This window comes from Leptodactylus fuscus, chromosome 9 (genome assembly GCF_031893055.1).
Source record: "Leptodactylus fuscus isolate aLepFus1 chromosome 9, aLepFus1.hap2, whole genome shotgun sequence".
NCBI classification, from domain to species: Eukaryota; Metazoa; Chordata; class Amphibia; order Anura; family Leptodactylidae; genus Leptodactylus; species Leptodactylus fuscus.
The window spans coordinates 39,066,863-39,090,860 of record NC_134273.1 but is presented as its reverse complement, the minus strand read 5'-3'; the positions used below and the strand labels follow the sequence as shown (position 1 = coordinate 39,090,860).

Below are 23,998 nucleotides of genomic sequence, written 5' to 3'. Positions count from 1 at the left end.
AGACAGTCGCCATTACTAAGGGGGTAAGAAAGTATTTAAAAAAAAAAAAAATCAAGAGACATGAGAGAAATTTTTTTTACTGAAATAAAAACGCCCTCAGACAACCCTCGTTGACCATTTTATTTAAACCCTTTTCTAGGGCTCCAGCATAACAATACAGTGAGACATTACCTATGGGGTGGGTGCACTACAACTCCCAGCAGCTCCAGGACATCTGGAGCTGCTGGGAGTTGTAGTAATTGAAAGATTGGGGGGGCAAAATAGGGGACAATAAAAGCAGGGAATTTGTAAAATTCCCACTTACCTTGTCACTGTCTGCAGGTCTGGCCTCCGCTTCTTCAATCCAGCCGCCGCGCTCTGCTCTGACGCATCAGGAAAAGAGCTGCGGCTGGATTGGCCAATTTGTTTTCAGGATACATGGGGGCGGGCCCAACTACGGACGTTCTCCCGCCCGCCACTGCGCTACGCCGGCAGCTGTAGCTCTGCTTTAGGTAGGCGACACGGCTAAACCTCCTCTTGGGCAGCAGGGCAGGGGCCCGATTTGCAAAATGTCAGGGCCCCAATCAGTCCCCTAAGCTTCCCGATCGGCCCTTAATCATGCAGATCGGGCCCCTGCCTATACTTTTTCTTAAATAAAACGCTCAAAAATATAGTCGGGGCCTGGGGCCCACCGGGGGATCCCCCGGTGCTCCGGCAGGCCAGTCCGACCCTGCCTCCCTCACACCCCCTCCCTCCAATACACCCCCTCCCTCCCTCCCTCACACCCCCTCCCTCCCTCCCTCACACCCCCTCCCTCCCTCCCATACACCCCCTCCCATACACCCCCTCCCATACACCCCCTCCCTCCCATACACCCCCTCCCATACACCCCCTCCCTCCCATACACTCCCTCCCTCCCTCACACTCCCTCCCTCCCTCACACTCCCTCCCACTCCCTCCCTCCCTCACACTCCTTCCCTCCCTCCCATACACTCCCTCCCTCCCTCCCATACACTCCCTCCCATACACTCCCTCCCTCCCATACACTCCCTCCCATACACTCCCTCCCTCCCTCCCTCCCATACACTCCCTCCCTCCCTCCCTCCCATACACTCCCTCCCTCCCTCCCATACACTCCCTCCCTCCCATACACTCCCTCCCTCCCTCCCTCCCATACACTCCCTCCCTCCCATACACTCCCTCCCTCCCTCCCTCCCATACACTCCCTCCCTCCCATACACTCCCTCCCTCCCTCCCATACACTCCCTCCCTCACACTCCCTCCCTCCCTCCCATACACTCCCTCCCTCCCTCCCATACACTCCCTCCCTCCCTCCCATACACTCCCTCCCTCCCTCCCATACACTCCCTCCCTCCCATACACTCCCTCCCATACACTCCCTCCCTCCCTCCCATACACTCCCTCCCTCCCTCCCATACACTCCCTCCCTCCCTCCCATACACTCCCTCCCTCCCTCCCATACACTCCCTCCCTCCCTCCCATACACTCCCTCCCTCCCATACACTCCCTCCCTCCCATACACCCCCTCCCTCCCATACCCTCCCTCCCTCCCTCACACTCCCTCCCTCACACTCCCTCCCTCCCATACACTCCCTCCCTCCCTCCCTCACACTCCCTCCCTCCCTCACACTCCCTCCCTCCCTCACACTCCCTCCCTCCCACTCCCTCCCTCCCTCACACTCCCTCCCTCCCTCACACTCCCTCCCTCCCATACACTCCCTCCCTCCCATACACTCCCTCCCTCCCTCCCTCCCATACACTCCCTCCCTCCCTCCCTCCCATACACTCCCTCCCTCCCTCCCTCCCATACACTCCCTCCCTCCCTCCCTCCCATACACTCCCTCCCTCCCTCCCTCCCATACACTCCCTCCCATACACTCCCTCCCTCCCTCCCATACACTCCCTCCCTCCCTCCCTCCCATACACTCCCTCCCATACACTCCCTCCCTCCCTCCCATACACTCCCTCCCTCCCTCCCTCCCTCCCTCCCTCCCTCCCTCCCTCCCTCCCATACACTCCCTCCCTCCCTCCCTCCCTCCCATACACCCCCTCCCTCCCTCCCATACACCCCCTCCCTCCCTCCCATACACCCCCTCCCTCCCATACACCCCCTCCCTCCCATACACCCCCTCCCTCTCTCCCTCCCATACACTCCCTCCCTCCCATACACTCCCTCCCATACACTCCCTCCCATACACTCCCTCCCTCCCTCCCATACACTCCCTCCCTCCCTCCCATACACTCCCTCCCTCCCTCCCATACACTCCCTCCCTCACACTCCCTCCCTCCCTCCCACTCCCTCCCTCCCTCCCTCCCACTCCCTCCCTCCCACTCCCTCCCTCCCACTCCCTCCCTCCCTCTCCCTCCCTCCCACTCCCTCCCTCCCTCACACTCCCTCCCTCCCTCCCTCCCATACACTCCCTCCCTCCCTCCCTCCCTCCCATACACTCCCTCCCTCCCTCCCATACACTCCCTCCCATACACTCCCTCCCTCCCTCCCATACACTCCCTCCCTCCCTCCCTCCCTCCCATACACTCCCTCCCTCCCTCCCATACACTCCCTCCCATACACCCCCTCCCTCCCTCCCATACACCCCCTCCCTCCCTCCCATACACCCCCTCCCTCCCTCCCATACACTCCCTCCCTCCCTCCCTCCCATACACTCCCTCCCTCCCTCCCTCCCATACACTCCCTCCCTCCCTCCCATACCCTCCCTCCCTCCCTCCCATACACTCCCTCCCTCCCTCCCATACCCTCCCTCCCTCCCTCCCTCCCATACACTCCCTCCCATACACTCCCTCCCTCCCTCCCATACACTCCCTCCCTCCCTCCCATACACTCCCTCCCTCCCTCCCTCCCATACACTCCCTCCCTCCCTCCCATACACTCCCTCCCTCCCTCCCTCCCATACACTCCCTCCCTCCCTCCCTCCCTCCCTCCCATACACTCCCTCCCTCCCTCCCTCCCATACACTCCCTCCCTCCCATACATCCCCTCCCTCCCTCCCATACATCCCCTCCCTCCCTCCCATACACCCCCTCCCTCCCTCCCATACACCCCCTCCCTCCCTCCCATACACCCCCTCCCTCCCATACACCCCCTCCCCCCCTCCCTCCCATACACCCCCTCCCTCCCTCCCATACACCCCCTCCCTCCCTCCCATACACCCCCTCCCTCCCTCCCTCCCTCCCATACACCCCCTCCCTCCCTCCCTCCCTCCCATACACCCCCTCCCTCCCTCCCTCCCTCCCATACACCCCCTCCCTCCCTCCCTCCCTCCCATACACCCCCTCCCTCCCTCCCTCCCTCCCATACACCCCCTCCCTCCCTCCCTCCCATACACCCCCTCCCTCCCTCCCTCCCATACACCCCCTCCCTCCCTCCCTCCCTCCCATACACCCCCTCCCTCCCTCCCTCCCATACACCCCCTCCCTCCCTCCCTCCCATACACCCCCTCCCTCCCTCCCTCCCATACACCCCCTCCCTCCCATACACCCCCTCCCTCCCTCCCATACACCCCATCCCTCCCTCCCATACACCCCATCCCTCCCTCCCATACACCCCATCCCTCCCTCCCATACACCCCATCCCTGTATCTCAAGCTATCCCGCCCTCTACTAGCTCCTCCCAATGTACTCAGCCTAACGGATCGTCAGCGGGTATTCAGCAGATGTCCCTGGGGCGGTAACTATACAATTTTGACTAATTATATTATTTAGAAAGTAGGAGGGGGATTAGATTACTGTAGGGATTTCCATTATTATTTCGGACAACCTCTTTAAAATGTCAGCAAGTTATTCAGTAACATTATATTACACACAGGCTCATTTTAAAATAAAGAGGGGAAAAACTTTTGTGTATTCCCATTTATGGCGGTATCCATAGTATTTGCAAGAAATACCTGATAGGTGCTGGCCCCACCTTTGGGACCTGCATCATTCTCAAGGATGATGTTCTGTATGCAGCCGTAAGGGATGAGAGAGGACTCTAATAATAACCAAGCAGATAGTTTTGGCTATTTTCTAAACTTCTGGAGAGGATTGCACATGCACAGCCTTCTCTCATTCACTTTGTTTGCATAGCCATAAATGCCAAGATGGGGAGACCCCTTTAATCCACTGCAAGCGGTGTGCGGTAAATGCACACGGACCCCATAAACTATAATGGGGTGCGTGTGCTGGCTGTGCGCTGCCCGCACAGATCATGCGGGCAGGAAAGTAGATTGTGAACTACTTTCCTGTCCGCATGATCCCTGTGGAGATCTGGCGGCAAGCACACGGGCCCCATTAATAGTCTATGCGGTCCGTGTGCTTTCACTCGCACACCGCTTACAGTTGCATTCGGTATTCCGTTCCAGGGGGTCCCCATGTGAACTCCCCTGGACGGAATACCAACGCAGATGAGAACGAGGCCTTACCTGCATTGTCAGACTCTACTGGGTTGGTAGGCCTTGATGACACCTGGCTGGGTTGTAGCAGATCCTACTGTAGCCTAAGCTATTACTGAAAGTGTATACGGTCAGCCATGCAAAATTGTCACTTTGCTGTATGTAGAAAAAAACAAGTAACCTGTTTGTGTTGTTTTGTAGAAATTCTTCCGCCTGGTGTGTGCAACCTGCTAAATCCAGCAACAATATGCTCCAACAATGAGATCTGTCTGGGAGACATTGAGATCTATGGATTTGATTATGATTATACCCTGGCGCAGTATTCAGATATGTTACATAAGAAGATATTCACCACCGCCCGGGACATCCTTATACAACAGTACAAGGTAATGTGTGTCAGGAGCTGAACTAGAGATGCTATAGACATACAGGCCTGGGTCTGTCTGCCACCATAATAATAGATGGGTCACCAATGCAGCCAGTGCTACCTGTATATAAGCTAGGGTTCAGCATTTTAGATTAGTGTGATTCTGCCTAGAATTGTTCTTTGATATTGCACCAGCTTATCATTCCATGTTACCCAAATAGCAGTGAATGAAAGAAAAGGCGTTCCTATCAGAGACCTGTCGGCTAGGAGGTGACCCAAAGCAGGGGTTTCCTAAATTATTACATTTTTCTATATTAGAGAGGACCTTTCACGTCCTCGGGGCACATGCGTTGTAATAAACCACTAGAAATCCATCAGTGTGCTAAATTCAGTGCACTATCGGCTTTCTAGTGGTATATAACTTCACTTCAAGCAATTATATCTCAGACATTATAAAATGTACAAACTTGCTTTAGGTGTCAAATGAAAGAGGAGATTCTCTTCTTTTATATGAGGCGACCTATGCAGTGCTATCTAAATTATTTCTAGAGATAGCACTGGTTGAAAACACTGTTGTTGGGCACTACCAGGAATCAGCGTGGTGTGAACGTAGCCTGAATGGTTACAAGGGCAATTGGATATAACAACACGTTATCTCTCATATTATGTTATGAAATTGCATCATAATGTATGAAATGAAAAGAAGAATCCAATTTTGGATTACTTTGCTAATACTCCTAACAAAAAAGGAGCTACTAATAAGATATATGCTACTAGAAAGAGAATATTCAGATGGCCGGTGACTTTACAGATGTCAGAAATATATCCCACAGGTGACAAACTATTGTGAAGACTTCACATAATCCGTCTGTAGGATCAGCCCAGTTATTCCTATTATACGGGATGTGTTATTTCAGGGCTCTGGGTCTGGTTTGGGCAGCCCATCCATTTATTATGGTTTCATTCAAATGGTATAACTACTGGGAAACTATACTTGAGTTATTTTTATACTGTGGATAGGGGGTAAGGTAATTAGTGTGAAACCACTTTAATTCTTCCTGCATCATGACATGTCCAGTCTCATCTGAACAAAGACCATGTAACCTATTCATAGAGCATGTGCTAGTGTGTTGCATGTGCTATATGTGGAAATATTCTTCATCCGTAGCCACAGTGTTACATAGAATACATAGAGCGTAAACTGCATGTGAAGGGGCCCTTAGGCAGCCTTCACATGGAGTATACGCTCTGCTCATTCTGAACGTAATCGTTCAGAATGAGCGGCGTAAAAAAACAGATCCCATTGAGTTCTATGGGTGCCGACATACGCGTGCTACCCATTGAAATCGATGGGAGGCTTTTTTCCTTATTGTTTTCAATGTGATATGCGCTTATGCCGGCACCCATAGAACACAGTGGGATCTGGGGTTTTTTACGCCGCTCACTCTGAACGATTACGTTCAGAATGAGTGGAGCGTATACTCCGTGTGAAGGCTCCCTTAGTACAAAATTCCATTATCCTGACTTATTGCTGCCTGTGTAAATCAGTGAACCTGTAAGCTTCCATTTTACACTGCCTATGACCATTTGATGGGCTTGTGCTTTCACACATTTTCCACAGCCAGTGTGAAAAAGCCAAGCTGCGGTGTAAAGCTTTGTACTAGGGAAGGATCTTGGTGATAAAAAGTGAATTTTAAGCATCCCTGATCAGCTAAGGGCAGCTAAACTGGAGTCGCTAATCTGTATTCAGCCCTAGTGGAGCAAAGACAACCCCTTTGTGAAAAAAGGGAGATGGCCCACTCATGAACTGGTCACTTTAGGTCAAACTTCTAACCTTAAAGGGATTTTCCAGCCCCTAGTTGCTTTTGGACACTAATGACCGATCCACAAGATCGATCATCAGTGCCTGATCGGTGGGAGTCTGACTCTTAGGGTCCATTCACACGGAGTAAACGCGCACCCATTTTGGTGTGTATTTTTACACATGCAAAAAAAAGGCGATGTGTTTCTTAGCATGTTTTTTACACGTGTAAAATAACAGAAAACGCGTAAAAAACACTTTGTGCAAAATAATGCATCAAAAAACGCCTCGCCTATTTTTACACGTGTAAAAATACACACCAAAATGAGCGCGCATTTACTCCGTGTGAATGGAACCTTAGACTGTGCACTGATCTGCTGATGGGAGGGCCAAAACAGATCTGCTCCTATTCAAGTAATAGGTGCACAGCTGCAGCCTTCTGCGCCATGTAGCAGTGGCACTTGGGTTCTGCCATTCCATGCCTATTACTTGAATAGGAGCACAGATGCTCCCATCCCTGTCGACCGCAGTAGACGCACTGACAGGCAGCTGATCAGTGCAGGGTCTGGCAGTCAGACTCCCACCAGTCAGATACAAATGACCTATGCTGTGGATGAGTCACTGAAATAAAAGGAACACCTGCGAGCAATATGGACGGGGTTTTCTCATCGTAAACAGCAGTCAACACCGGAAAAGAAAGAAATATCAAGTAGTGACTTTCTCTGGTTATGTCGCTGTCCTCCTGAGACGGACGTTAAATAACAGTAGTGTGAACCTAGCCTTATAATATTTGTCCAGATATAAATATAAAGATATATAGATATAGATATAAATATTTGTCCAGATTATAAAATTTATAATGTAAATAAAGAAGTAGTCACTTTGTAGATGAAATTACAAGATTAGTCCAAGAAACACAGTAGGCACAGTAAGTCACATGACACTAAAGTGCCGATTCCCTGGTGGTTCCCTGCCAGTCTTCTGAGGAGTGATTGTGAGCTGTGCTGCTATGTCACCACTTTAGCCGATTACTGGCCTCTGGACTAGCAGGGGACCATTGGAACGGTAGCGATTACAGGTATGTATATTTTAATTACATAACATTTGCTTTTTGGATTCATATGAAGGAGGCTTGTGACCTAAAGACGTACTAAGGTTTCAGTTTGAAAACCCTTTTCTGATTCTAATAATATTCTAATAATTGTCCTATTATGACTGTACCATTAACATTTATCTTATATGAAGTAAAGTCTGTCGTCTTAGTGATATTCTCCTTTACTATTAGGCTCAGCTATTTTCGTGCTTTTATAGTGTGCAGCCCAAACACATGTCCTGCTGCTGTCTGAGCACTAGCTGCAGTTCACAGATCTTATTATAGCTTCATGTTACCCTAAATATGGCTCATGTGAATATCCGGGCCGGCTCAGCTAACACATAGTACAGGATACACCTCAGCACATGTACATCCAAATAATGTATACCCGATACACGCATTAGACTTCTTAGTACTGTGTCGCCAGTTTATTTATATATGAAAAGCAGATAGTAAAGTATATCACTGTTTTCTAGCCTGTTTTTTATTTTCTGACTGTGATTTCCTTATTCTGTTTTCTATACATGATTATGGGGTCTCCCATCTTGTGTGAGCTTCTCGCTGCTCTGTTATTAATGTTTAGTGACATGCTTTACATCATAGCCATAGCCATGGTCATGGGCAGCAATAGAATGGAGCAGACTAATTGATGTTTATGGGGGAGTTTTCTAGACATTCTCTGTGCAAGGAAAGGCAGTAGATCTATTGCCAGTCATGGAGGTAATGAGGGGTCAGTGGTTTTATCCATAAGGGTGTTATCTCTTATTGTAAACCTGTATGTGATGTAAATAAGGTGACCGCTGCTGCTGCTGCTGCAAAACAAAAACAGAACTTTCAACTCGCAGAATGTTGTTAAGCTTAGTAGACAGAGTGGATACTTGCATCTAGTTAATTAAAAGGTAAGCTTCACATCATTGCTGACACTCGGATGAAACAGGCACAGTGAGTGATGTCTGTGTGATGTGATGCTATGCTCTCTCGGGGTTTCACATGAGGATACGGCAGGTCTGGTCACAGCTCCGATCCATTCACATGATGTCTTTATTCTTTTATCAACTCCTAATAAGTTCTAATAGATTGCACCATTTACATCGCAATTTAAGCTAAAAGGTTGATTTTATTTTGTTTATTTCATGATGCGCAGTATCCAGAAGGAATTAAGAAGTATGACTATATCCCAGGTTTTGCAATAAGAGGTCTTCACTATGATATACAGAAGGTAAGAGACTTTTGCTAAAAAAATAAATAAAAAATGTAAATTTGTTACAATGTAGACTTTCTAGACTGCCCATAACTTTGCCACTAGTATTGCAGTAGTGGCAAATTTGTTACTTTTGCAGGGTAGGTGATGGCAGCTTTGGCTCTGTTCATACTTGAGCTGTGGTTTTCATTTGTAGTAGACACCTAAATGTATTGCCGGATCCATTGCTGGACGGACTCCTCTGGTGCCTCGTGCACCCCTTGGCTTACTGTGGTGTCTGCCATGTTCTGTAGTGTTCTCTATCAACTGATGGGAAGAGTAGCATGGCCTTTTATTGACTTTGATATTGAAAACAAATCTAGAAAATCAGGTGCACCAACAGATAAAACGCAATGTGTAGTGCAGTCTTAGCTGTTCCTGAGCCTTCGGTGACATAGAAGGGACACTGGGGCCAATTTATTAAGACTGATGTAAGATACACTAGTGTTAATGAATGGTTGTACCAGAGTGAGATTGACCAAATTTATTAGGAGACAGTACAAGGATGGTGGTCAGGTGGTCTGTGCACCAGAAATTAAAATCCCTAGCTGATGTAAATTTCAGCAATTATTTGCTCTAGTTTTCTGGTGCAAAATAATGTTAATTTTTTTAGGCCTGCTTCTTGTGTAAAATGTGGAAATCCCATCCACAAATTGCAGGAAAATACGCGCAGCGAACACACTGCGATTTCCAAAACTGTTACAGTTATGTCGGTTATATCTATGGAAACATTGTTGATTTCCCTATAAGTATAATTTTTCCCACATTGCGTTTTTGCTGTAGCCCGCTAGGTGGGGGCCTTAGACCTAAAATGTTATTCTGGGCTAAAGATATTATATATAGGTCACTAATATCAGATTTTTAGGCGTCTGACATCCAGCAATTTCATAGATCAGCCATTCTCAGCATACACAGAGAATAGAGAAGGAAGCCAACAGCACTGTTCTCTGTGTAGTGGTCAGGCCAAGTACTGCATGTCAGCTGCCATTCTTTTAAATCGGTACCAAGCTGCAGTGACTTAATTCAGCCTCTACACAGAGAACAGAGCTGTCTGCTTCCTTCTCTATTCTCTGTGTATCCGCTGATAGGAGAGGGCGCCAGGTGTTTGGACCCCCACTAATCTGATATTGATAACCTATCATTAGGAGAGGTCATCAATATTTTTAGCCAAGAAAACCCCTTTAAATATTCTTAAAAATGAATTATGGAAAATAATTACTGATATTTCTGTCCTTTTTTATTTGCACATTCTGCACCGTGTACAGCTTCGCATATCTATAATAATTGTTATATATATTTCTACAGAATCTATTGATGAAAATTGATGCTTTTCATTACATCCAGTTGGGAACTGCATACAGGTAACAATAATACTTATAGCTCAGCTCCTTTAAAGCTGACCTGCGATCTGTCACTACAATTTATCCACAGTGCCAGGGCAACACGGTGGCTCAGTGGTTAGCACTGAAGCCTTGCAGCACTGGAGTGCTGGGTTTGAATCCCACCAGGAGCAACATCTGCAAGAAGTTTGTATGTTCTCCCTGTGTTTGTGTGGATTTCCTCCCATTCTACAAAGACATACTGATAAGAAAAAAAAATGTAAAAATGTACTTTTTTTTTTTTTTTTAATATGTGGATTGTGAGCCCCACATAGAGTTCAAAATATACATTTTTTCCCTATCAGTATGTCTTTTTTTGGAATATGGGATGGAAATCCATGCAAACACGGGAAGAACATACAAACTCCTTGCAGATGATTTTATGCCCTTGGCGGGATTTGAACACCAGGACTCCATCGCTGCAAGGCTGCAGTGCTAACCACTGAGCCACCGTGTGGCCCCTTGTAAAAATGTACATTGTGAGCTCTACATGGGGCTCACAATCTACATTAAAAAAATTAAAATTATCCACTGTGCCTACATTGAGTCTGCGGTAGTCAGAGACACGCCCCCTGTCTCATCATTGGTTCTCCCCCTACAGCACCGCCTCCTCAGATTGGCTGATATGTATACACATGTCTATCACAGACAATAGGAAGTCAATGTGGAATATGCTAAACCACTGTGTCCTACAACAATCCAGATAGGGGACTGAGGTTCCCACAGGAAGGAGGAGTCAGGTCTGGTTTGGAATTCAGTCACTAGTTATTTATCTGAATTAGAGGAGTTTTACTGCGTCTGACCATGGCTGTCAGCCATTTATGAAGGAGTTAGAGCAGGAATGAGATCCTGCAAGCAGTTCCATGGGGACAGGGCTAGGCGACTATAACATTTCTTTTCTTAATTTATATAAATTATATAGATTGAATGGACACTATGTGGGACCCACTTGAGGAGATGGTAAATTGTTGGAATATTGAATAATGTGTGGGCCACTTGACAGTAAGTTATGTGGGAGCCTCTTGAGGAGACACTAAATTATATGGGAGCCGCTTATAGAGGTTGTCCAGGCTAAAATATTACTTTTTAATCAGCCCGGGGAAAATGGGAAAAAAAAAACATACTCACCTGTCCTTGGTGCTCCAATGTCCTCCCTGTTTGGTCCCTCTGCTCGGTTGTCTTCTTGCAGTGAAATTTCTCATTGACTATTAGGTCCCAGGTCCCTTCCACTAAGGCTGCTGACTGGTCTCAGAGGTCATGTGACTGCTGAGGCCCATCAACCGCCACCGAAAGGGACGTGGGGACCACCGGAAGACAACAACAGAGCTACAGGACCAGACCATACTGGGAGGCTGCTTGAGCTCCATGGACAGGTGAGTATATTTTTTAATTTTTTCCCTCCTGTGACCTCATTAAAAAATAAAATTTGAGTCTGGACAACCCCTTAAGGGGACATTAAATAATGTAGGGGGGGGCTGCTTATGAAACCTTTACACTGTGCCCACCAGTAAAACACCTTGGGTGCTGTGATGTCTGCCTACTGCTCCCTGTTCTCAGGGCATATTGAGAAATTTTAATGCATAGATTTTCTTTCGGTTACCTCTATCATGTATTGAACAGGCCCATGTATAACCTTGAGAATTTGGTAATTGCTTTCTTTGAGGCAAATCTTGTCACTGCTGCTTTTTCCAAAACTGCTTCAGCCTTCAATAAATCAAAGTCTTTTTTCTATTTGTTTTTGTCTGGCAATGTTGTCCCACATATCCTGTGCCAGGCGTCCTCCGCGCCAGCAGTGTCTTTGTCCTTCCACCATTTCTCTGGTTGTTAGTAGATTATTTTACCCTTCATTTCCTCTCTGTAATATTGACCTCATTTTCATTTTTTCTCACAATACTTTTGATAGAGGTCTGAAGCCTGTCCCTGATGAGGAAGTCATAGATTTATATGGCGGCACCCCGCATATTCCGCTTATTGAGATGAGTGATTTCTATGGAAAGGTAACTATATTTTCTAGAAAATTGAGAGAGCCGTTGATCGGTTGATGATATAGAATTGTTCAATTTCTTTGTAATTCTATTTATCAACACCATATATTTAATCCAATGATTTATGTTTTTTTCCATTTATATTTTATTGCTTTTATTATATGTGAGATTACCTTTGGGTCAGGCATGTTCGATACTTAGTTTTGTGCAGCTGCTCTAAAGTAACCTGTTCACATTCCTCTCCCTACTTATTCCATATACTTCAAGATATCTTGATCTTTTCCTGCAATTACCTTTGCTTGTTGTAGGTTAAAAAACGTCTGCTTAAAGTGGATCTGTCACCATTTCCACCAATTCTAGTTGTTAGCGTCTGTTAATAGGCGCTGCTCTACTCATTCTGGCACAGTTTGAATTTTCTCTCTAGCCCCTCCATTCCTTAGCAACAAGCACAGTTAGTTTTGGTGCCTGATGTGAAATTTAAGCTTTGTAATGTCAGGAGGGGGTGTAATTCAAGGCTCCAATCAGAGGCAGCCAGTGTCAGAGCTCAGAATTACAACCCTTATCTGCTCCTGCCTGACACCGCTCTCCTGACAGTACAGAGCGTAAATAGAATATCAGGGACCAAAACTAACAGCATTGGTTGCTCAGAAATGGTGGAGGCTAGAGAAATCATTCCAGTCAATGGAGCAGTGACTATTAAATGATGGACTTGTTGGAGGTGATGAAATTACCCCTTTAAATGAATAGTACATGTGAATAGAAGAAACTCCTTTATATTTCCCATTCCTGCACTGTCTGGCCTCTGGATTCCAAAAGGTTGCATCAAAATCATAAAGTGATGCTTACCTTAGCCAATATTTACCATTATGATATTGCAGTAAAATGCATCCCTGCCAAAGACAGTAAGCGCCATACAATTAGGACAAACCCTGTGCAGGGTTTCAGCAAAGCACTTTGTAGCTCACCCCGAGAAGGATATGTCCAAGAAGATTGCTGAGATGGCAGTCCCTTTACATGGCTCTAACTCCAGAGTTGTTATCTTGATCTTGTTTTATAGCCAAGAATTTTGGGCCCTGAACCAGAGTCATGTCTGTAGACCACCTAAATGTTGAACTATCACTAGGTAAAGTGGAGTCACATATTCTTGTAACTTCACTTTAAACAGTGTGCAGGAGAGCATTTGCAGCTGACAGTGTGACGCTAGGTTCACACCTGCATTCTACTCTCCGTTCTGTGCTTGCCGTCTTCTGCATGCCAGAAGACGGAAAGCACAGACCGGGTCCGGCGGTGGGCGTTTTATGCTCTCCGCCACGAAACCAGATTTTTTAATCCGGACACAGAGTACTGCATGCCCGACTCTGTGTCCGGATTAAAAAACCCGGTTTTGCGGCGGAGAGCGCAAAACACTCACCGCCGCTCACGGCCGGACAGCTTTCTCACCCATTCAAATGAATAGGTGAGAAAGAGTCCTGCAGGTTTCCGTCTCCTGCTCTGTTTTATTCAAGAAACGGAAACCTGCAGTACGGAGAGGAGAACGCAGATGTGAACGAGCCCTGACAGGAGAGAGATATTTTTTTTCCCTGTCCCTTTAACTTCAAATAACCCCAGGGTAAGAGGGGACTTTTGTTAATTATTTCACCCCCATTTCAGTCAGAATCATATTTGCCACTTAACCCCTTATATGCTGCATATAAAAAGGAAAACTACTTTTTTCCTTGTTAATGAAAAAACAACTCCTAAAATAAAATGAGTATGTCAAAAATAAAATTCAGATGTCATAATTGATGTTTTCTGTTAATCTTACCTATCAAAACCAAAAAGTAATAAAAACTTATCAAAAACTCTTCTGTACCCACAAAATAGTCTTGTATCACTAGGTCTTGTAAAGGTCTTGTACATTTGGTTTCCATGTGTCCTGAAGTTGCATTGCCCTAGATATTTTGCTAAGTTACCTTCCGATAAGGGTACTTGCACAGGGGAATTGTAAGCTGGGCAAGTCCCGACTACAAGACAATTTAGCAATGTTCACATCTGATTACATACTGTATATGTTCTCTTGGATGAACTAAGTTGGTAAAATTTACTATGAATATTTGCCCTCATGAAATAGTGGTATCTATCTATTCTAGGGTCCCACAATGAAACAATTCATGGATATTTTCTCTCTTCCTGAGATGACTCTCATTTCCTGTGTTACTGATTTCTTCATCAGCAATGGTATTGACTTTGATCCGGTTCATCTCTATAAAGATACCACAGTAAGTGATTATTAAAGGGGTCTTCCTTTCTCACTGAGTGGGTCTGTTGGGAACTCCTTCCCCAAATGGCAACCTAATCTGCATAAAAAAGCGGTTACCTCCGGAAACCTGTGGACCTTATAGACTATAATGGGGTCCGTGAGGTCTCTGCTCAGAATCCCCATACGGAGTCCAAGCGCAGATGCGAACACCCCTCTGCATCCACCTGAGATGGCCAGTATTACAGAAACACCAAGTGGGCTGTCCGTTGCTTTATTGGCTGCCCCTATGGGTGGGAGATGGCTGGGGGTGCGGGATGGTATCAATGATGAGTAACTGGATGTTATTATTTGTTATTGATACTACATTGGCCGCTTTATAGCTCTTTGTATATTATGTATCTCCCTGCTCTTTTATTTCTGGAGCTGTTGTCTTTCCATATCTTCTGTGTGACTGCATTTGTGTTTGTATTTAAGAATACAACTGCATAATAAACCCCCCCCCCAAAAAAAAAAAAAAAAAAAAAATTAAAAAATAAAACAATGGGTTAGAAAAATAAAAACTGCTTAAATGTCTGAAAATACCTACTGCTGTCTGTGGTCATAGGTATTTATCATACTCTAGCCTACAACGGGGAGAATGTATATTCAGAGTAACTCCATTTTTTCCATAGGATGCAATTCGTGATGTCCATGTTAAAGGAATGATGTATGGATGGATTGAAAAGGATATGGGTAAGTCTGATAGTTCTGCATTTAATGTCATTATATTACAATAGAATGCTAACATTTAGATTAATGCTATATGTAATCTATTAGAGAATTGGAGAATTTCAGATTGCATTGCATGTCACTGGTTTATTTCTTTCTCTCACGTTTATGATTGTGAAGCTGCAAGTTTAAAGCTCAGTGGAAATGACAATTGAAGCATGCTCTACCTCGTTTCTTCCTATTTTGTGTACCTATGGAGTAGGTTAGAAGAAAACAGTATAGTAACATGTCACCGCAGGGTTTGGATATAGGCTCTAACCATGAAGATACAGTATTCTGCATCTGTTTCTGTGAAACGTGGCTCTCAAGACATGTCAGAATACATATCATTAGTATCTGTTTATAGAGAAACATACACCGCGTGCCCTATAATCAGCTACCAATGATGCAGCCATCGTCTGTGCTGCCACTATCCTGCCAGGCTGCTAGTTAGTCCGGACAGGAATGGAGGAGCAAAGTACCAAAAGTCAGTATGAAGTGAGGCAAATCCCACCAAGAAATATGCAGAGGCACGCAACCTGTCCTATTCATGTTCCGGGCGAGGATGCTGACACATGTTGATGGCCATATTTATGGAGAATCCCATGAAACTTGAAGAACCCCTTTAACCCACTATGATATCAATATGTACCATGATGACGGCAGTGGCTCAGGAGCTGAACTGACACCCTGCTGTAGTGCCCAAGATCAGATAGATCTCCAGTTCCAGGCATTTATCTCCTTAGTGCCACAGTTAACAGCGACCAAGGCATGCAAGAGGTTCCTGACTATAGTTGCACCTTAAAGTCAATCCATCCCTGCCACAATAGGGAAAATGGTGCCAAAGTGTTATAATTGTAGTTGGAAGGTGGATTAAGGCCCTGGGTCTGCCATCATTATCCTATTATTAGGTCATGCTTGCAGCAGGACCTAATTAAAAATATATCAACAATCAGGTAATCAATCACATGGGCTAGTCACCTACTGGGATTGACAATGTATCACTGATCAGATAAAGATCAATGAAATGTTTCTAATTATAAAAATGAATAAACACCAAAATCCCCTTTTTAACAAAAAAAAAAAAAATCATTATTATTATTATTTTATATCATATACATATTCCATATGGCTATATCTGTTGTGATCTGTACTATATCTGCACTATAAAACAAACCCTTAACTAGCTCTATGGATGAAAAACTAAAAAATACTTTTAGAAGATGACCAAACAAAAAAAAACAAAAGATTTTTCCCAAACATCTTAGGAAAAAGATGAAAAACACTATATAATTTCATATCGGCATGATCGTACTAACCAGCAGAATAAATATGGTTATAAATATGGTTATTTATACCATATGTTAAAGAACACAAAATGTATTTCAGGAATTGTCCCCCATCCAAAGAGAGACAATAGAATTTACTCACATAAATTTACAATCATCCTAGGTTGGTTGAAAAATAAAACCCATTCTGCAAATAACAAGCCCAACAATCCAAAACATTGACAGAACATTTGAAAATGATGACTTTCAGAAAGTGACCATGAAAAACAAAACATGCATGTACTTAAGGGGATTTTTCCATCCATCTCTCCACCTGCTTCCTCTTCCCTCCACTCCTGGTTCCAGTGACAAGTTGGAGGACAAGCTTGTTTGATATTCAGGCCAGTAACCCCCATCATAACTATGCCTGTTCTAAACTGGGAAGAATATGCAAATCTGTCTCCCAAGATGTAAACAGGGAGACCATGCCTCTGTTATGCTGCCCTCTATAGCCAGCACCCTGAACAACATGCCCGACTTCCAAGAAGCCTTTGCTGCATGATGCGAGGTTATAACCAAATCAGTTTCTCAGCTACGGACGGCACCGTTTCTGTCTCCCTGTTTACATCTTGGGAGACAGATTTGCATATTCTTCCCATGTTCCTTTGCAGTGGAGCAACTATGGCTGTATAAGTCTCCACACACCTGAGAAGGTGGTCTCTCCCTAAGGATAGACGTTATCCCCACAATCTGGTCTTTCAGCCTCTCACTTAAACCAAATCAGTTCTCTCTAGGCTGCGCTGATGACGTCCAAAGAGACAGAAACGGTGCCGTCCGTAGCTGAGAAACTGAGATAGATAAAGTGTATTGTGTAAAACACTTCAGTTGGCTTAAAGAGGTTGTCCGGGCTAAAATACAAACATACTCACCTCTCCAGTGTCCTCTCAATGTGATCTGATCCTTCTGCTCAGCTGTCTTCTTGCAGTGGAATTCCTTGCCAGCTGTGACGTCCCGAGTCTCTTCCACTGACGTCACAGCGACATCCCCGGGTTCTTTCTTTAGGCCACTGAGTCACATGCAGCAGAGCTGCAGGACCAGACCACGATGGTAGACACTGGAGCGCCAGGGACAGGTGAGGTGTTTTTTTGTTTTTGTTTTTTCTTAAACTTTCATAATATGATCCTGGAGATGGGAATACCTGTCTAAGGGGTTAAGTGTATACTATTGTGTAGATGCAATGATAACTAACAATCCTCATGTGGTCTTTTCTCCTTCCAGAGCACTACATCCTTCATGGGGAGGAAGTCTTTGCCGTTTTAAATAAGCTTGTAAAACACAATAAGAAACTTTTTCTCATTACCAATAGCCCCTTCAGCTTTGTGTAAGCATATTCCCATCATTTACTTGTCTGTCTGTAAAACTAAGGTGAATGTAACATGTAATGATCTGACAATTATTACCTAGGCTTCCTAAGGTACAGCGCTGGTAAGCTTTACATAACAGGCTAGAATCTGGCTACAGGTTATCAAACCCATCTTCGGTCTGGCAGCCTTTTGATCGTTTTTAGTACCAGACTTGTTGTGAAGGACCTGTTCACACTTTATTTGCATTGTTGGTTTGGCATGTATTGGGAATGTCTCTGATGTACATGATATGTAGAAGAGCAGAGGATGAAGTTGTATATATTGGCAGTAACAATGATCACAATATACCAAAACAAAATTAGCCAAAAGTATGGTATAGGCCGCATTTATTGACACAGAAAACACTTACAAACCACATGTGTACAATACCTCTAGGTTAGTAGTGGTGGACAGTCAGTTATCATGGTAACAGTTCAGAGTGTTCTTGGAAATTTGTTATTTTGGGGCCCTAAACTGAAGGACCTTTCACAGTGAAGCAAGGTGTAGTATTCTTGGCTTCAGCGTCATGGTGGTCCTGTAGTGGGAGCCGCTGAAATGCATCCAAGCACATTAAAATGTGTAAAATCTTCTAAATGGAGGCAAATATGGAAATCAGATTACCAGGTTTGGGGTCTTAAACCCCAGCAGCTTTTAGGAAAAGCAGGATATGCTGTTAAAGTGAATCCGTCAGGGCAATTTGGAACACTAAAGCACCCACAGGAGGTTTATGGACTGGAGGTTTAGTGTAGGGAAAATGCACACCCCATTATTCACCCTGAGCAGTGGGGACTCGCTAGCTGGAAAATATGGTGAATTTCCAGATAGTTTGTAATGATTTGTACAGTAATATATTAATACAGTATCTTATAAAGATTACAAGAATCTAGGATTTCCTAGTCACAGAACAGTCTGTTCTTACCTGTCAGCATAGCTCGTTGATGTTATCATGTTGGCTGTTATTCATCTACCACTCCCATCAGGACACATTACAGAACATGTTGGTGTATGTATGTGAAGCAGCAGACACAGGCGCTTTATGCTATATCTGATTTGGAAATGTCGCCGACCAAAAACATTACTGTACAAACATTGATTTTGTGTTTCAGCAATGACCTTGTACGATCCATGGCGTTACAAATGTCACACAATAGAATACGTTTTTTTGTTTCTTGTGTTTTTTTCAGAGATAAGGGAATGAAGCACATGGCGGGGAAGGAATGGAGAGATCTGTTTGATGTGATTATAGTGCGGGCTGATAAACCTGCTTTCTTCACTGACCGACGCAAGTATGTGCCACACACTGCACGGATCATATAGAAATAAATGGGCACTGACACGTTCACACCTGGGCTCCGGATTCCGTTCTTCGGGTCCACTTAGTGGCCCAACTAATGGAAACCTAATCCACTTTAAGAAGGGGTTACTAATAATGACTACAATGGGTTCTGTTGGGTGTTCCCCCGAAAAAGGCAGAAAAATGTGGATTTGGGGATGAAAACCCTGAACAGACAGCAGTCACAGGTGTGAACTTAGCCTTACTATTGCACAGGCTATGTTATAAGAGGAGGAGGGCAGAATGTGATATGCTGTTGTACTTAGACCTTTTTGTTATATAGTTATAGGCAAAGTTTATTAGATATCATAGGAGAGGGGATAACTTGGAAATCATTGGTAGTCCAAACAACTCCATTAATTTAATGGGTGTGCCAAAGACTGCCAGGGTATAGCACTCAACTACCTCCTGTACTCCCCATTGAAATGAATGGAGGGGTGCATGTAATGGTCCAAGCATCTTGCCATTCAGAACAAGATCGGATATAGATGGATACGGAATAATCTTAAGATGGGAGTACCCCTTTAAATTTATGTTACAATGAGAACTTTTTTTAAAAAAAATTATCTTTCTTCCATTATATTTAGGCCATTTAGGAGACTGGATGAAAGTGGTTCACTGCAATGGGACAAGATCAATAGTCTGGAAAAAGGAAAAATATACAAACAGGTAAAAGAAAAAGTTGGGGTTTTTTTTCCCCCCGGAAAACATGCTGTACAGACAAAGATGTAAAGAAGATTATAATAAATATATACTATTGGTATTCACCAAATGAACGCTTCCACCAAGCATCTTTTTTCTCTTGTGCCTCCCAGTGTTGTGCCATATTATAAAGCTCTGGGAGCTGTGATAGATGGACACACCCAAGGTGCACCAAACCTCATGTTCAGTATGTCACTAAGGGTGCATTCACACGGAGGAAAATGGTGAGGAATTTGGTGTGGAATTTCAGCGCTGAAAAAAAAAAGCCTCCCATTGACTTCAATGGGTTCCTTTTTCCATGCGCTGCCTGCACTAATTATGCGGGCAGGAAAGTAGATCATTATAGTCTATGAGGTCCGTGTGCTTTCACTGCACACCGCTTACCATTGCGTTCGGTAGTCCGTTCGGAGAAGTCCCCATGCGGACTCCCCTGAATGGATTACCAACGCAGATGTGAACGAGGCCTTACAACTACATGGAAGTGATTTAGAAGAGATTTTGTTAGTAATAGTCTCCTTTAGGATAGGGCCCCATGTGTCCTAAATGGGAAAAAAAACTTTCCATTTTACAGTCACTGCAAATCCCATCCTAGTAAATCCCATTCACACATTGCAGAAAAATAAGCACAGTGGAAATGCTATGATTTCCAAAACCATTGCAGTTTTGGAAATCTCAGCATGTCAATTATATCTACAGAAATGCTGGTGGTTTCCCGATAGGTATAATGGAAGCAGAAAGATTATTCAGCGTAAGATCTCCTTCTAATCTAGACAAACACTTTTCTACTACTGATACAAAACCTACTTCAAAAATTGGAGTCATACAACGTTCACACCTCAGTTTAGACAGTGTTAGTATCCAGATACCGAGCAGAATACAGAGGCAAAGTCTTTATTCAGTTAAGCTCACCTAAAATAAGCTATACAGCGAAAGCCTCAAAACCAGGTAATGCATGGCTGGGGCAAACGCCAGGGCTGTGGAGTCGATAGACCAAACCTTCCACAGACCAACTCCGACTCCTTCATAAATGGCTGACATCCACAGTCAGACAGAAGCCCCTCTAATTCACAAAAAAAACCTAGTGGTATAATAATTAGATATTATTAAAAAATATTCATAATTTTATTTTGGGATCCAAGTTGGTAAGTTTTTTCCGACTCCACTCAAAACTATCCTTGACTGTACAACTCCGACTCTAATGCCCTGTTAGGAGCAACCTGATGAAATATTACAGGTCTGTCTTAAAGCTGGTATCAACAAATCCATCAAGTGCTTAAACAGGGGGGCAGCTATGGGTATAATCTTTGCAAATATATGGGAAACATTATTATAGGCAAATTACATACAAGAACGCAGGATAATAACAAGTGCAGAACTTGTAATCTGTATATCATATATATCTTAAGGTGCGTGTACGGGGAGTGATATCTCCTTGTTGTGCTTATCTTAAGGATCTATATAACTAAGGTACAGGGAATAAAAAATAGAATATCTTGAGTCCTCCAGTCCTACATGCAGTGCCTTATATACATGTAAAGACTTGTGTGTTGTTCACACTTATTTCTTGACACGTTTCTCCTTAGGGAAACCTGTTTGATTTCCTGCGATTAACAGGCTGGAGAGGGTCCAAGGTGCTCTACTTTGGAGATCATCTTTATAGCGATCTAGCAGTAAGTAGAATGACATTCTGCTCTAATGGAGTTTCTGTCTTGTCATCTTCTCACATACAGATTTGCATGGATACAAGTTGGATTTCTGGCCAGAAACTTGATGTGCAGATATAAAATCTGCCGTATGTCAATTTATGCTGCAGGTTTTCATTGCAGATTTCAAGCTTTGCAATACATAGGGTGCCATCTATGGCAAACTTACAGCAATTACTCGATGAATTCACATCAGTTTCCAATGTGAAAAATTCACAGTCCCTTGTAGACAGACCCTTAGAGGGGGCATTCACATGATGTAATGCAGCATTGGTTCTGACACGTAAACTTGTGTCAGAATCAGCGCAGCAAAACAGAATCCCATAGACTTCAATAGGTTCTGTTTAGCGCGCGTAACACATTAAAATCAATGGGAGGCTTTTTAACCCATTGATTTAACGTGATATAAGAATAACAAGAGTTCCTTTTCTAATGACATTTTTCCTTTGAAGTAAAGCTGGTCTTACACAAACGTATTGATTTTACGGTCCGCAGGTTGCTAATCAGCAATACTGGTTGCTGATTAGCAACATAGACACCACAGACGCCTGTGTCCTGCCGCACTCGCCCATAGAGTGCAGTGCCGTGAATTCATGGCCTTTACGGACCTGCTCTATTCAGTGCGGAGGCCCAGCACACCACAGATAAAATATCCGGTGGTGTAAGAGGCCGCACTGAATATAATGTGTCCGCTTGTGGACCATTTGCGGACTTACATTACGGCCGTGTAAGATCAGCCTTCATAGATTGTAAGCTCTTGCGAGCAGGGCCCTCAGTCCCATTGTGTAAAATGACGTTCTTTGTTATGTATCTGTCTGTATTTGAACCCTACAAATTGTACAGTGCTGCGGAATATGTTGGTGCTATATAAATACAATTTATTATTAATTATTATTATTATTATTATTATTATTAAAGTAACTTGAGTTCTGAATCTAATGACAACTGTTTCTTGTCCCTTCTCTTTCCTCATGTGTACAGGATCTCATGTTACGACACGGCTGGAGAACTGGAGCCATTGTTCCTGAATTAGAGAATGAAATTCGGATAATAAACACTGAACAGTACATGCATTCACTGACCTGGCAACAGGCACTTACTGGGCTGCTGGAGAGGATGCAGGTCAGGGAAAACCTCAAAGCCTACATTGTTTATTGCAAGGACTACACATAGGAGGATAATACTCTATGCAGGCTCTGCTTTGGTTAACATTGTGATTTGCACACACACAATATTCTGCATTTCTCACGTTTGATGTCAATGTATATATACGGCTCTACCCAAAGACTATGAATAAAAACAGTACAGGAAAATTCTTACTTTTTATGCAGACTTAAAGGCAATGTATCATCAGAACATTGAATTACTTTGAAGAGAACTTGTTGCTTGGAAAATGCAGTACAATGTGCAGGCAATATGTTATAGAGCTGAAGAAACTGAGCAGGAGATGTATAGTTATATGAGAACCCAAGCGGACCTGACAGACAGAAACCCGAATGCACGTCTGAAACTACAGTAACTTGTTATTTATTCATCCAAATAAATTCCTTCTCACTCTGGACGTAGGATTTCAATGGCTGGTCCTATGCAGTGATAGACAGCTGTGTTTGTATGCACAGTCTATATTAATCTGCTCAGCTCCTTTTGCTCTATAACATACTTTCTGCAGACTTCATTGCATTTTCCGTGACCAGTTCCCTTCAATTATACCATCTAATGAAATCCTGACATTTTACAGATTTTATCACTCCACCCATTAGTGAACACAGAATAGACTAACGTATCTTACTTTCTGCAGCTCCGGTATTAGCTTTGGTGTGTAAACTGAGACTCAGTTAGCAATGAAATAAATGAGGCAGAATTTTACGCTGGGTTCACACCAGCACCCGGACTCCGTTCTCAGATTTCCGTCCTCTGCTGACAGAAGACGGAAACCTGACAGACCGTGTCTGGCCATGAGCGCTGGTGAGCGTTTTGTGCTCTCCACGGCGAACCCGTTTTTTTTTAACTGGACACAAAGTCCTGCATGTCTGACTTTGTGTCCGGTTAAAAAAAAAAACGGTTTCACCACGGAGAAAGCAAAGCGCGCACAGCCGGACACATTCCAAACCCATTCAAATGAAAGGTTTGAAAAATGACTGCAGGTTTCCGCCTACTGTAAAGTTTCGGGCAGGGAACAGAAACCTGCAAAACGGAGACCCGGGGCGCAAATGTGAACGAGCCTTTACACTACTGTAGGCTGCAAACCTTTTCTTTCTCCTGTGAATGCTTTATTCTTATTAGCATTTTTTGTACTGTAGCAGAAAAGCATTAATACTTATTAACATAAATATGTAAAACTATAGCAATG

At 44.3% G+C, this 23,998-nt stretch overlaps 1 protein-coding gene across 1 annotated transcript in view; it reads left to right on the top strand.

The window, feature by feature from the left end:
- NT5DC2 (5'-nucleotidase domain containing 2) overlaps window positions 1–23,998 on the top strand; it is a 33,359-nt gene that overhangs the window by 6,286 nt on the left and 3,075 nt on the right. Inside the window, exons 2-12 of the mRNA XM_075286517.1 lie at window positions 4,590–4,774; window positions 8,794–8,868; window positions 10,195–10,250; window positions 12,172–12,265; window positions 14,383–14,511; window positions 15,164–15,224; window positions 17,786–17,888; window positions 19,095–19,196; window positions 19,831–19,912; window positions 21,529–21,615; window positions 22,630–22,770. Of these exons, the coding sequence (XP_075142618.1) occupies window positions 4,590–4,774; window positions 8,794–8,868; window positions 10,195–10,250; window positions 12,172–12,265; window positions 14,383–14,511; window positions 15,164–15,224; window positions 17,786–17,888; window positions 19,095–19,196; window positions 19,831–19,912; window positions 21,529–21,615; window positions 22,630–22,770 (1,115 nt within the window). The remainder of the gene's footprint in view (window positions 1–4,589; window positions 4,775–8,793; window positions 8,869–10,194; window positions 10,251–12,171; window positions 12,266–14,382; window positions 14,512–15,163; window positions 15,225–17,785; window positions 17,889–19,094; window positions 19,197–19,830; window positions 19,913–21,528; window positions 21,616–22,629; window positions 22,771–23,998) is intronic.